The 12,786-nt window shown below is 36.4% G+C and overlaps 1 protein-coding gene across 1 annotated transcript in view; it reads left to right on the top strand.

Moving 5' to 3' along the window:
- LOC139686110 (alkaline phosphatase 4-like) overlaps window positions 1-12,786 on the top strand; it is a 55,686-nt gene that overhangs the window by 15,685 nt on the left and 27,215 nt on the right. Inside the window, exon 3 of the mRNA XM_071583284.1 lies at window positions 12,395-12,615. Within this exon, the coding sequence (XP_071439385.1) occupies window positions 12,395-12,615 (221 nt within the window). The remainder of the gene's footprint in view (window positions 1-12,394; window positions 12,616-12,786) is intronic.

The raw sequence follows: 12,786 nt of genomic DNA, 5'->3' as shown, positions 1-12,786 counted from the left end.
TATATTTGTGTGTCGCCGAAGAGCGTTCCATTTCGAAGATATTTCATATATACATATATATATATATATATACATACTATATATATATATATATATATATATATATATATATATATATATATATAATAATGGGCTGACACAACATAACACAAATAGAAAAGAGTAGACACATATAAAAGAACACTTACACGGTAAATTGTTCGAGCTTTCGGCCCTCTCAGGGGCCTTCTTCAAGAGAGACTCTATATATATATATATATATATATATATATATATATATATATATATATATATATATATATATATATATATATATATACATACACACATCAATGTTTTGCCTCACATCAGCAACTTACGTATCGTGTAGAGCATTGTTGGAAAAACATGTTTTATTCACTGCTAAGTACGAGGGTCATCCGGAAAGTAGTACCCGTTCGTGCCGCATGAAGTGCTGACGACGCGAGTAGCCGCTGGACGAGGTCAGATAGCTTCAGTGGCTTGTCTGCCTTCTCTGAGCCAAGTTGCGTGACGCTAGCATTGCCTGTGTTGTTTCTGTGATTGTTTACAATGTTTAAAAAAATTGAGAACGCCGCCAGTTGTGAAGTGAGGGCAGTGATTAAATTCCTCAATGCAAGAAACGTTCGCCCATGTGATATTCATCGCCAATTAAAGGAGGTGTATGGAGACAATGTAATGGACGAGTCGTCTGTTCGGCGGTGGTGTCGCAACTTCAACATGGGGAGGGGGAACACACACGACGATGAGCGTTCGGGGAGACCGTCTGTCATTACAGACCAACTGGTGAGCTCAGTTGACGAATTCGTGAGGAACGATCGGCGCGTCACAATTGATGACATCTGTGAGCATTTTCCCAATGTTTCTCGAACAATTGTTCATGAAATTGTTAAACACCATCTGCATTATGCAAAAATTTGTGCAAGATGGGTCCCTCGCGTATCTCAATGAGCTGGCGGCGAAGGACTATGCAGCAGGAATACAGAAACTTGTCACACGTTATGACAAATGCCTTAATTTGCTTGGAGATTATGTTGAGAAGTAGTTTAAAGTATCCTCTTTCAAATAAAATTTTTTATGTTTGTTAATATTTACTTTTGTGTCTTTATTTCACGAACGGGTACTACTTTCCGGATGACCCTCGTATATCCCAGTAATAGAAATCCTAGAGTAAACCGCAGGTATTCACAAGTAAATGTATGATATCTATATTTTGTTTTATTATTTAGAATGATTGGATTATTTATTGCTACAATGGAGAAATAAGTGCTCATCACGATGGCATAAGCTGTGTCCAAACTCGTTTGGCATTAAGGAGAATGCTTTTAGGTGCCTCAATGTTAGGCGGCTAATGAAAAGGCAGCTTGAGTTTGGACACACTGCACAGTAGTGCTACCATCTACATAGCTAACCTTTAGGAATATTAAACGAATGACGTCCGAATGCAAATATCTTGATATTTGGTATAATTTCTGAAAACCTTTGTGTGCAGTTGAAAAACTGCATAAGGATTTTTGCGTAAATCTGAATTCACCTTTCCAGTCATTCGGCAGTCTTTCATTAAGTTTTCCATTTTCTATTTTAATTTATTAACTGAGGCGCTTTTTGGTTCTAGTTTCGTATTAAATTTCTCTCATCGGACTACATTTAAACCTATGCATTATCCGTGCCTTATATTTTGCTTTAAATATTAGGTTAGATAGTACTAAATTTCAATAATTTTAAACTTTTTATCTTTTGATATGGTATTTTACTCCAGTGTAATTTTTCGGGCATTTGTAGTTTTGATGCATACTTCGTGTCGTGTGTAGTTCATTTATATTAATGCGTACTTTTCTTGCTAAATGCTTCATATTTATAAGCTAAGCTTTGAATAAATTGAATATTATCGTAGAGTCAGCCTTTATTGGTGCTTTTTCATTTTTGTTGGTTTTAAAACTTTGTGGGCTTACGTAGTGAAACGGTACTCCTTTTGCAAAAGTTTGGCGGACGACATATAATTACCCAGTTGGATTCATGCAGAAAGCTATATTTTTACTGAGGGCATTAATGAATGCTCACACTCTCCAAACACAACATTACGCATGAAGATTATTTTCCGTAATTTTTATATACCAAAATAAGATTTAACATGCACACCAATGAAGGATGGGTACAAACACGATGACAAAAACGATGTTCTTAGTCAGAAAATGTAGCACCAAATAAAGAAATATGTTCAGACCTTTACATTTCAAATATCTGTATCCAATAACTTGATAAAAAAAGTTGTTTCAAGAATTAAACTCTTCATGCGGAAGGCGTCAAATTTCTCTTGCCTATAGAAAGCTCTGCCTTTTCCCACCTCGCGTTAATAAAGGCTTCGTTTTTTCAACGAATGCATGTGTACTCTCTGAGAAATAACCAATGTTATTGTGACCAACATATAAAATAAATTCCCGCCATGGCGATTATTCTTCTGATAGTTGTCTCGCTTCTATCACTTGGACTTATGGGGATGCAATATGGCGTATTTAGAATACACTTCTTGAGTCTTAAATTCGGGGGACGAAATATGTGCCTACATTTTCGCCCTCTTGCTGCCTAACGAGAGTGGCCACCCTTTCAGATGGCGTCCACCCTAAATCGAGAGATTTAGGCTCTTAAATTACGAGTATGGACACAGCTATAGACGACAGGCAATTTCAAAGGGAATTGATTATTTTCTCATTTTCGCTTCGACGAATTATTCCTCTGGTCCTGCATCAGTCTGCCGACTACTTGTTCGGGTATTTTCTCAGATGCCGAAAAGTGTATGCAATAGATTTTCATTGTAATACTTCTGTGTCAAAATAATTCTCCTGGATTAAAAATTAAATTTACCGCTTGGATAAGAAGGTAATGTCTAAAGTATTATTTCATGACAATTTGTCTTGTCAATATTTTTGATGCGTCAAAGGAACGGCGTAAAAGTTGAAATTGACGTAACCACTGAAGTTCCTAGACGCTGAGAAGAATACCTAAACCCGGTTCATATCGTAGACTATACCTTAATTCGTCGATCTTCACTTGTCAGTAACCAGAAATTGACATACCGTGGTCCCTCCGCTCTATGCCATCCACTAAGCACGTAATTAATGAATGATTCCTTAGTTTTCACATATTTCATTACCTGTTTTATGCTTCCCATTATATCTCAGCCTTCGTAATTTTTTCTGTTAATTTTCCTTCCGCTGTCTTTATTGTCCGTAAAAAAAGTCTCAAAAACATTTCCTTTTATCTTATATACTTGGAGATAGGCTTTAAATTGCATTGTTTTTTTAATTGACGCTTTACAAGTTGAGCTGTTGCTCATAAATTGCTTTTCGATGATTTCCATATAATCACTTTATATGAAGTCATGCATATGGATGTAAATTAATACTCAGAATATCTTTTGGCTTGTCAGAGATATGAACTAGGATCTCATTTACAATTTGCCAGTTTAAGGCATAACAGGTTAATCATCAAGGCTTTCCTTCAGAGCGGTCATTCAGTTAGAGACATAAGCCTTAACCTGTAAAAATTTATCTAGAAAAAAATTTTAATCTTGAAAAAACTCCCCGATTCTTTAATTTAAGATCGTCAATCATTTGAGTACCCATTATTTACTTTCTAACTCCTTCATTTGATGTGAATTAATCGCTTTAGCACCATATTTCAATTATTTTCCATTTCCTTTTCCTGTTATGTATGTAGTCATCGACCAGATCCTTAGAAAAGAATACTCTCTGTTGTGTAGCGGACTTTTTTAATTCTAGAGTTTTATATGTGTTGCGGTCGGCAACATTTTTTATTTAGCAAGCATTTTTGCGAGGTCATGTCTTCTATGGCATTATGATCCATGTTGGCTTTCCTTAACGCAGAAGGTAAGAGATTATGGTTTACTACTTTGCTATGCATTATTGAAAATTCTTCTACGTTGAAGGGAATCCGTTGGTTTAAGTCATTCTGCAGAAATCAGTTCGTTATGGATGGTTCATTAATTATTTTTGTTGCACTGATTGGTGATGGGAGAGGGTCTGTTCCAGACGACAGAGATTACTGGTTGTTGGAGTTCTCTGAAAGAGTTTGAGGGAGTGTTCCCTAAAGTGTAATATTCGCCACACTTGTCCTTTTTTTTGACCCTACGCAATGATATCCGGAGTGTGGGAAATAGCTTCAGGGGATGAAATTTACGTGATGTTAAAACTGTGCTGAAACATCGCGGAGTTTCTTATGAGAAGTACTTACTGTACGTATATACTCGTGAATAGGTCGACCCCCAAACTTATACTAAATTTTTTCCGTTTTTCGCATATCTCGGGTGTAAGAAGACCGTAGTTTTTTTCGTATTTATCAACTGCTGTTAATTCCAGTGCTCGTATTATTAGCGTTAATTTAATTTCGTTTGGCGCACAATTTAACAGCACTAATTTTAACTAAAGAATCAAGTTTGTTAAACGCATGTTACCAAATACTAAGGGCTAAAGGAGCTATATTACTTAACGGTAGTTAATAAGAGCAACATTGTTTACATTTTAAATGGTAATTAGCAAGGTGTAACATAAATAGTCGAAATTTTCATTTCCAAGTTGTGAATAGTCGAAATTTCTTTCGATTATTTCAACGCATCAACCATTATCATCGATAGTGAGATTTTGATTGCGTTACGATATTCACCGCGAAGAGGTAGTGCCCAAATGGTAATGCTACTATAAATCTAAAGTTATTATTATGTGGCGTTAATGGCAGAGAATTTCGTTATGCAGCTAGGCAGAAAATTAGCTAGCATCTCAAATAACATCTTTTTTATCTCACTATAAATGCCAATCTCGTGCTTAGGGCGATTATTTTTTTTCATTTAAATATGTTATCTAAAGTTCGATCGTTTATCTAAGTGTACACGGTAATCAAATAATCGCCTCACTATCAATGGATGCTGCAATTGACATAACTGCTTCGGTAGACAGCAGTGGTTGTCACATAGGATGGGATGATACTTGAGCTTGATACTTGAGAGCTTGCGCCCTTCAGGGTGAGCACTTAACGCGCTACGCAATAAACCGGTCTGGTCAAACCCTACCTATTCTGTGATTAGCGCAAGAACGTTATGTGGCTACACGGTTTAATTACTTCGCAAGTCTAGTAAGAGGATCAATTTAATCCATGCCGGGTTATGTAACTCGGTGTTTAGTTGATAGACACATATTAATGGTTTGTCCAATCGGTCATTAGCATACAGGGTCTGTGCCAAAAAGTAAGTTAAACGATTTTATAAGTAATTATTTTGCGAGTAAACTAGTTCACATCATGGTCTCACAAATGTGATGTCAACTAGTATCCGGTGTCTTTGATTGAACAAACCGCGGAAACAACAACACTAATTTAACTCTGTAGCCATGAATGTAATCCGATGACTGCTGCTTGAGAACGTTACTAGTTTCTCAGAGGCCAGTTTATTTACCATAAACAATTGTATGAACTCTTTATATACATCCTATACCCTATGAATAAAGAATGTAAGGACTTTTGTTGTTCAGCCTCTGTCGAATAGTAACATAAATCTATCAGAGATGACGAAAATCGGCCGATATTTTGTTTCCTTATTTCCTTCACGGCACTTCAACTAAAAAATGGACCGCATCGTATATTTACAATACAATTAATATTAATCACACATAAAAGGTTATAAAACGCACATATACTATCGATAACGTCGGTTCTCTCAAGCGCTCGATTATTCTGGCGCGACGAAACATCCGTAACCACTGCGGCGGCAACCATTACTAGAAGATATCACTAGTGGCTTAGAGAGCTGACGGAAACCATAGGCGAAAAACAGAAGGAATGTTTTGAAGGTGGTCACCTGACACTGATGGCTTTGCCCCTAAGATCGCAGCACTGACGGCGTTAATCTAAAAGTTTCATCTCTGGGACTGACTGATGTGCCCCTTCACAAGTAGGGAAAGCTGTTTTCAAATGTTTCTTTGGCCAAGGCAAGTGAATAATGAACTTTCATGCATTGTAAAAATAAAGGATCGACTCACTTTTCCTTAAACGTGACTTGAAATTGAAGCCAAAAGAACCTCAAAGATACATCTGATAGTGTTAGGGCTCCCATATATATTATATTCCCCTAATATTTAATGAATTTAAGGGGTTGCTAGTGAAATGAATCCATCCAGATCTTCCATGATAAACACTTCCTGCGTAGCTATTTTGAAAGATATGTCATAGTTAAAGCCATGCAAGCCTTAAAAGTTACTCGGCTGTTTTTCCTTTAGTAAACTAATATTGTGGCTACATATTTAGCCATTATATTAGATTTGATTTCACTTGAAAAGAGCAAAGTAAAAAAAAATATTGTTACCACATTGATGACAGTCCAGTTTCAACCCTAGTCTACTTTTGCAGACAACTACTGTTTGCATTTAATAATAATGCCTAATGGCCAAAAAGTTGTTTCTATCGAGGAAATATAGATCCTTAGGCAATAAAAATGTGTCCAATTGACTGAAATTGAAATGCTACGCAGCAAAAGTGATATTATTATCATAATTTAACACTCTAAGTTTATTCAAGTTGTTTGATTGGCTTGCAGGTTGGGTAGTCTTTCAGTAAGATAGATGTGACATTAAATGAGCAAGTCGTGCGTTCAACATAATAAGGATCCATCTCCATAAGAGTTCAACTACCTCAACTAAGCGAAAGGATTTGGGCTCTAATATATGATTAACTATTGAAATGACCCCCCGTAATAAATGTGCAATAGAATTTATCTAAGAGACCTTACCGCTGAAATATTCTTTTAGCTTTCGACAGTATGATTTTTTTAAATAATATTGAGTGCAGAGAAATTTCATATTAATTTTGGACGCATTGATAAAACCTACTGTTTTCTAAAACTCTCTTCATTACACTCGCCATACTTTATTGTGTCAGGCCGTGTCATTTCGTGCATCGTCACTGAATTCACGCTCTATCTTCAACAAAAGTGTCATAGCATAAAGTTTTCTAGCAAAATAGTAATATATTTAACATTCTTCTCTTCTTCCTAGCCGTATTTCCTAATTGCGGTATTTTCTCTAAGTCAGTCACCACCATCTTGTCCGGTTTTTCGCACCATTATTCCTTCACTCTGCTCAGGGCTGTGATTTTTCAATTTTTTAACACTTCATCTAAACTAAGCATATCTTGTAACTCTGTGCTGAATATTTTAATTGAGGGGAAAGGATAAATTTTCGCGGCAAAACTCTCCTAAGAAGGCTGCAAATAGAAATTAAAAAAAAACACTTTTGAGTTAAATCAGTCATTTTGGCTTAGAGGGAGATGAATCATTAAAAATTATTTTGGAAAGAAATGATATATTTTTAATTATTCATAAAATAGATCAATTTATTTTTGTAAAACATGTATTTGAATTAAATCAGAAATTGAAAGTACCACGGAAACATTGTGATCTTCATGATTTGATCCGTACATGTCCAGAAAATCTTGAAATTGTTGCAAGTAAGAATAAAAATGAGCAGGTTAAAATTTAATAACATTACTTCAGAGTGCCAAGAAGTATGCTTTCGATATAATATTATTATAATGAAGTCAGTCTTGGAAAAAATACCTAAAAATTGGTTACTTAAATCCAAATCAATATATTCTACATTCTGCTTTTGCTGAAAAAGTTTTTTATAATGTAGCAATAGGTTTTTACTGGATACTGATGTTTTATTGGCAACATGTGACGCGAGTCTTATACAGGAACGAAGCTATTAAAGTGTATGTAAAACATGTATAAATATTAGCTTGATATAAAAAACTTTTCAATGCAATGGAATCAGTTACAAAGTATGCAGGGGTTAAAAATGAGCAATTTTAATAAAATGTATGGGATTAAGGATGATTTATATCTACATCAATACCCTGCAAGCCACCAAAGAGGTGTGTGGCAGGGGGTGCAGCATCAGGAGGAAAGGGTAAGGGATGAGGGGGTTAGGTTTTTTCAAATGGATAGGGAATGGTGGGGGGAACCTGCAAAAAAAATATATATACTGGAATAACCACAGTCCCTACCTTGTAGGTTAATACTTATTGTGTCGAGCTGTAGGTTAATACTTATTGTGTCGAGCTGACTCCTGGGAGATTTCGATTACAAGCATTCTGGTCCCTTGTTGTTCTAGGAAAAAATGGCATTTTAAACTTGTCAGTCTTGCAGTCTATCTCTCTAATCTTACATTCGTAATCCCTCCGCCCGTAATACGTTGGGGTTCGTATTATGTTCTTGATGTCATCGGAAAAGGACCCATCTTTAAATGTTTTTAATAAGTTTAAACTATACTGTAAACGCCGCTGTTTAAGGGAATCCCAGCCTAAATTTCCCAGCAAAGTAGTTACGCTACTCCGTTGGTCATAACAATATTTGACAAATCTGGACCCCCTCCGGTGAACTCGATCTAATTCCGAAATCAAATTTATCTCTTAAGGATCCCATATACTGGCAGCATATTCTAGGTGGGGCCTGACTAGGGCAATGAAACATCGTTCCTTCACTTTTTCGTCGCATTTACCAAGCACTCTTTTTACAAATCCCAATTTTTTTATTAGCACGACCACATATTTCTCCTATGTGCTTTCCCCAGGACAGATCTTGAGTAATTATTACACCCAAGTATTTAAAGGAATCTACCCTCACGATTTCTGTTTGTTTTACTTTGTAAATAAATGTGAGGGAAGTACTCTTTTCCCAAACATGTATTGACATGCATTTTTTCAAATTTAATTCCAATTGCCGTGTATCGCACCAAGTCTGACTTGCATCTAGGTCGTTAGCCAACGCGTCTTCGCGACTTCGAAAGTCCCCATAAATCACCGCATCGTCAGCAAAAAGACGGAGCCTGCTATTAACCACGGTACTGAGGTCATTTATGTAAATAAGAAACAAGAGGGGGCCTATGACACTTCCTTGCGGTACACCCGACGTGACCTTGACAGTATCGGATGCTACACCGTCCAGTACGACTGTTTGAACGCGATTTTTTAAAAACTGTCTGCTGCAATGATTTGTGATCCTAATGGTTTGTGTCATGAGCTTAGGATTACAGAAGTAGGTACTGCTTTGGTCTATGAAAAACCTATCTTATCCCGTTAGACTACAGCTAATAATAATTATCTGTTAAAAATATTATTCATTCGGTAAGAATCATTTGAAAAAACTGAGCTGGAAATCAGATATCAAAATACTTGTAAATGAATATCAATTTTTTTTGTTCACATAACTTTGCAAAAGTATTGGATTTAAAATGTAAACACATATACGACTAATTCAATAGGAAAATCATTTCATATTTTTATCTACAGGTATAATGTAGGATTAATTTATGGTGCAAAGTGTTCGACAAGAACTTTTTAAATATTCCTAGTGAACCTGTTTTTGTACCTATTCAGTAAGCGAATTCAAAATCCTGCAAGAGGTCTCGCGGAAAGATTTATTATACGTGTATGTGCCTGTTCCTTAAACATGGTACAACCATCAATGACTCTACCATGGAGCGGATTAACTGCAATTCCTTAGTACTAACTTCTTATTAAGTTCTCCTTAAATCAATTTTCCGACACCCGAGAATATGATACGGATGATGAAAAAAATAAATGTGAAATATAGAGCTGTGTGGTGGAAGTAATTGAGCTTTCACAAAGTAAATTTTAAGGGTGTCATGCCCACCCTTAAGAAGGACAGAGCGTTTTATTTATATTTTTTATTTTTATTTTATTAGGGCAAAGGCACTTTCACTTTTTTATTTTAAATGGGTTCGAGGTTTGCGTCACTTAAACTAGGAAAGCTACTTTGTTAAAAAATTTCAAGGGCTGATTCACTCAGGATTGTCAGATTCTCTGACCCTTCTTTCCCCCTCACGCAAACGTTTCATCATCTAATGCATAATTGCTTAATTTTCCAACTTATTTTAAATTTCTCGCTGCTCTATGGGGTGTCCGGTCTATGCTCCTCAACGACTTGTTGATGTAAATTGAATGCGTAGCATTGCCATTCAAGGAAAGCTCTTTAATGAAGAGATTCCTTTTGACTCGATTAACCTCAAGAAACTCTCTCGCCATATTAGCTTGCGTGGATTCAACCTTATTAATGGGTGGATTTGACCCATGTTGAATTTTTGGACGAGATCTAAAAAAATGAAAACGGTCAAAGTCGGTCACCTCAATTTTCAGTTATAGTACAGTACGAGTTCGACATATCACAGCCTCGATGATTTCGTATTTTTCGGAAATACACTAAATCTCCACAACATTCCTCATAACTTCTTGCTCGACATAATTCCACTGCCTTTCCAGATTTTTCGTTTCATTAATATTTGGTTAACTCCAGAAAGATTGTCTAATCACTCGCAGATTTTGAATTAGAACTCATTTCAAAGAGCAATTTTGTTCATTAATGCTCGCTAATGAAGTTTTTCCAAGATGAAATTGTTTTTTAATGTCCATTTGTTCATTCTGTGACAGTTGTGCTTGATATAATAGTTCCCTAAGCATCAAATACACTAATTTGTGTTTCAATGCTACGGACATTCCAGGCATTGCCGTTTGCCACTCATCTCATGGTTAAGTAAGCTGACCACTGTAAGGAATGGAATCGACCATTATTAAGACCTGGGTTCTAAATAGTCCAGTGATAAATGATACTTCTTTGACACAAGAATAACAAAATTGACACAATACTTCGTATTTGTTCGACGGAGTTACTACTACTACTATACTACACCCTTATAAGATTGGTTAAAAAAATGTACGTCGATTGCCACACTTCCTTGTGAACAACTGAATCTCCTTTATTATCTCATTCCTTTCTTTTCGGATCAGCCTATTCTAATCAATTCCGCGTCTATATCATAATCGGGCACTTCGCTTTATATGATCTACAATAATGTTACCTGCATTTGCCTGTCGGTTGCCAGTAAATAAAATCAAAAGAGGATCCTTATAAAAAATATATTTTAAATTTACAGAGCAAATAACAACAATGAATAGGCAAAAGTAAAAGCATAGCTCTCAAAATTGTCTTAAATTCTTCGATGTAGCTTGAGAATATGAATGAGATCCCGTACAATGAAGCATTAGTCAAAGATAAGGTTCCGTAGGTATTTTAGAAAAAGAAGCAGTACTACAATGAGTAAATTTAAACGTCTCCTATGATACATAATATGTTTAGGGTATTAATAAAGCTGTTGCACACAATATTCGACCCATTGATTTAGTTTGTTCTGACAATTGTTTTCCTTTAAACCCGTCATTATCCTGAACACAGAAATATCGTAAAGAACAATGTATCACTAATGTAAAATATTTAGGATTAAAAAATATTAAAATTCCGCCTAGTTATCTTCTAATGTCTTCGAATCTACTGTTAGCGTGTTCAATATTTCTCCCTCCCGACAACGCCAGCCCTCTTGCACAATGATGTCCTGAGCATATCGGCGACAGAATCACCTTCGTTGCTACACGTGGAGACTCAACAATGGATGTGTAGTGGAGCAGATATCAAGGAAGAAAGAGGTAATCCCTCATCAGGGTTGAGTGTTGAATTGCCTGCATCTAAATGAGGTCGCCCCAAAAAGGCTGAGGCTTATGAAGCCTTAATAAACTGATCAATGCTCGCGCCTGACCTGGTTCTTTGATACATCACACCTCGACCTTAAAATGAGGGTGACAGTGAAACCAATTTGCGTTTTCCTGAGAGATCTCTTTTCTGCAGCTGTGACACGAAGTTGTCACGTTTTGGGTCATGGTGCCTAGGCAGTTTTTTCTACACTTTCCTTACAATGGTCATTTTAAAATTATTGGCATGCGGTCTCTCTTCTACCAGTTTTGAAATACGTTCAAAGCAAACGATTGTCATTGAAATCGCAATTCTTAATCTCCCCATTGAAAACTTTTATTTCTTCGTTTTCTTTCCTAGTCTGACAATTGCTCTAAAAATGTATGGTACACGATGGGAAGCAGATAGTTCGCATAAAGGGAGCGACGCAAACAAAATATATGCCAATGAGCATGATTTTTCAATGGAATACTGTAAGTCTATTGTCGGAACTAAAAATAACACAACAATGTTTCGGATCTTCGAGGTCCCTATGTGCTTAAGCTTAGCTAGTTCTTACTCATCGAAATGTCGTTCCAAGAACATTGATATCATTTCTGACTTTCGCAGAAGAATTTTTGTCGCTTTCGTTCTCTAATGATGACTCTAAATATACTCGAACATCGCCCAAGTAGTTTAAGATATGCTATTGTTTCTGGATCGTAGTAACTTTGAAAGATCTCTCTCTGAATTAAAATAATTCGAGATGCTAATGACGTGCCTTTAACTTTTCAGATACCGACTATTGGATACATCAGGGTACCAAGGACCTCAAGGAAGCGCTAGAGCGTCCTACAATTGGCGGCAGGGCGAAGAATGTGATTATTTTTCTGGGCGATGGCATGGGTTTGTCAACTGTGACTGCGACAAGGATCTATAAGGGACAGCTGGAAGGTGGATTGGGAGAAGAGGCGCTCATGACGTTCGAAAAATTCCCTTCCACAGGACTTGCCAAGGTAAGTGACGCTGATATCGTCAGCAATCACGTAATTATTATACATACCCTTTACGCCCTTCCTTTACAGTTTAGAAGACAAGGTCAATAAAGCCTGATTTTAGATTATTATGGGAAACATAAGGCATTCACATGTGCTAATTTCACACTTGGCTATTGCCGCTGCATTCGA

Source organism: Hetaerina americana, unplaced genomic scaffold (genome assembly GCF_022747635.1).
Source record: "Hetaerina americana unplaced genomic scaffold, ioHetAmer1.1.p SCAF_13, whole genome shotgun sequence".
NCBI classification, from domain to species: domain Eukaryota; kingdom Metazoa; phylum Arthropoda; class Insecta; order Odonata; family Calopterygidae; genus Hetaerina; species Hetaerina americana.
The sequence above is the reverse complement of the archived record's forward strand: the minus strand, read 5'-3'. Positions and strand labels throughout refer to the sequence as shown.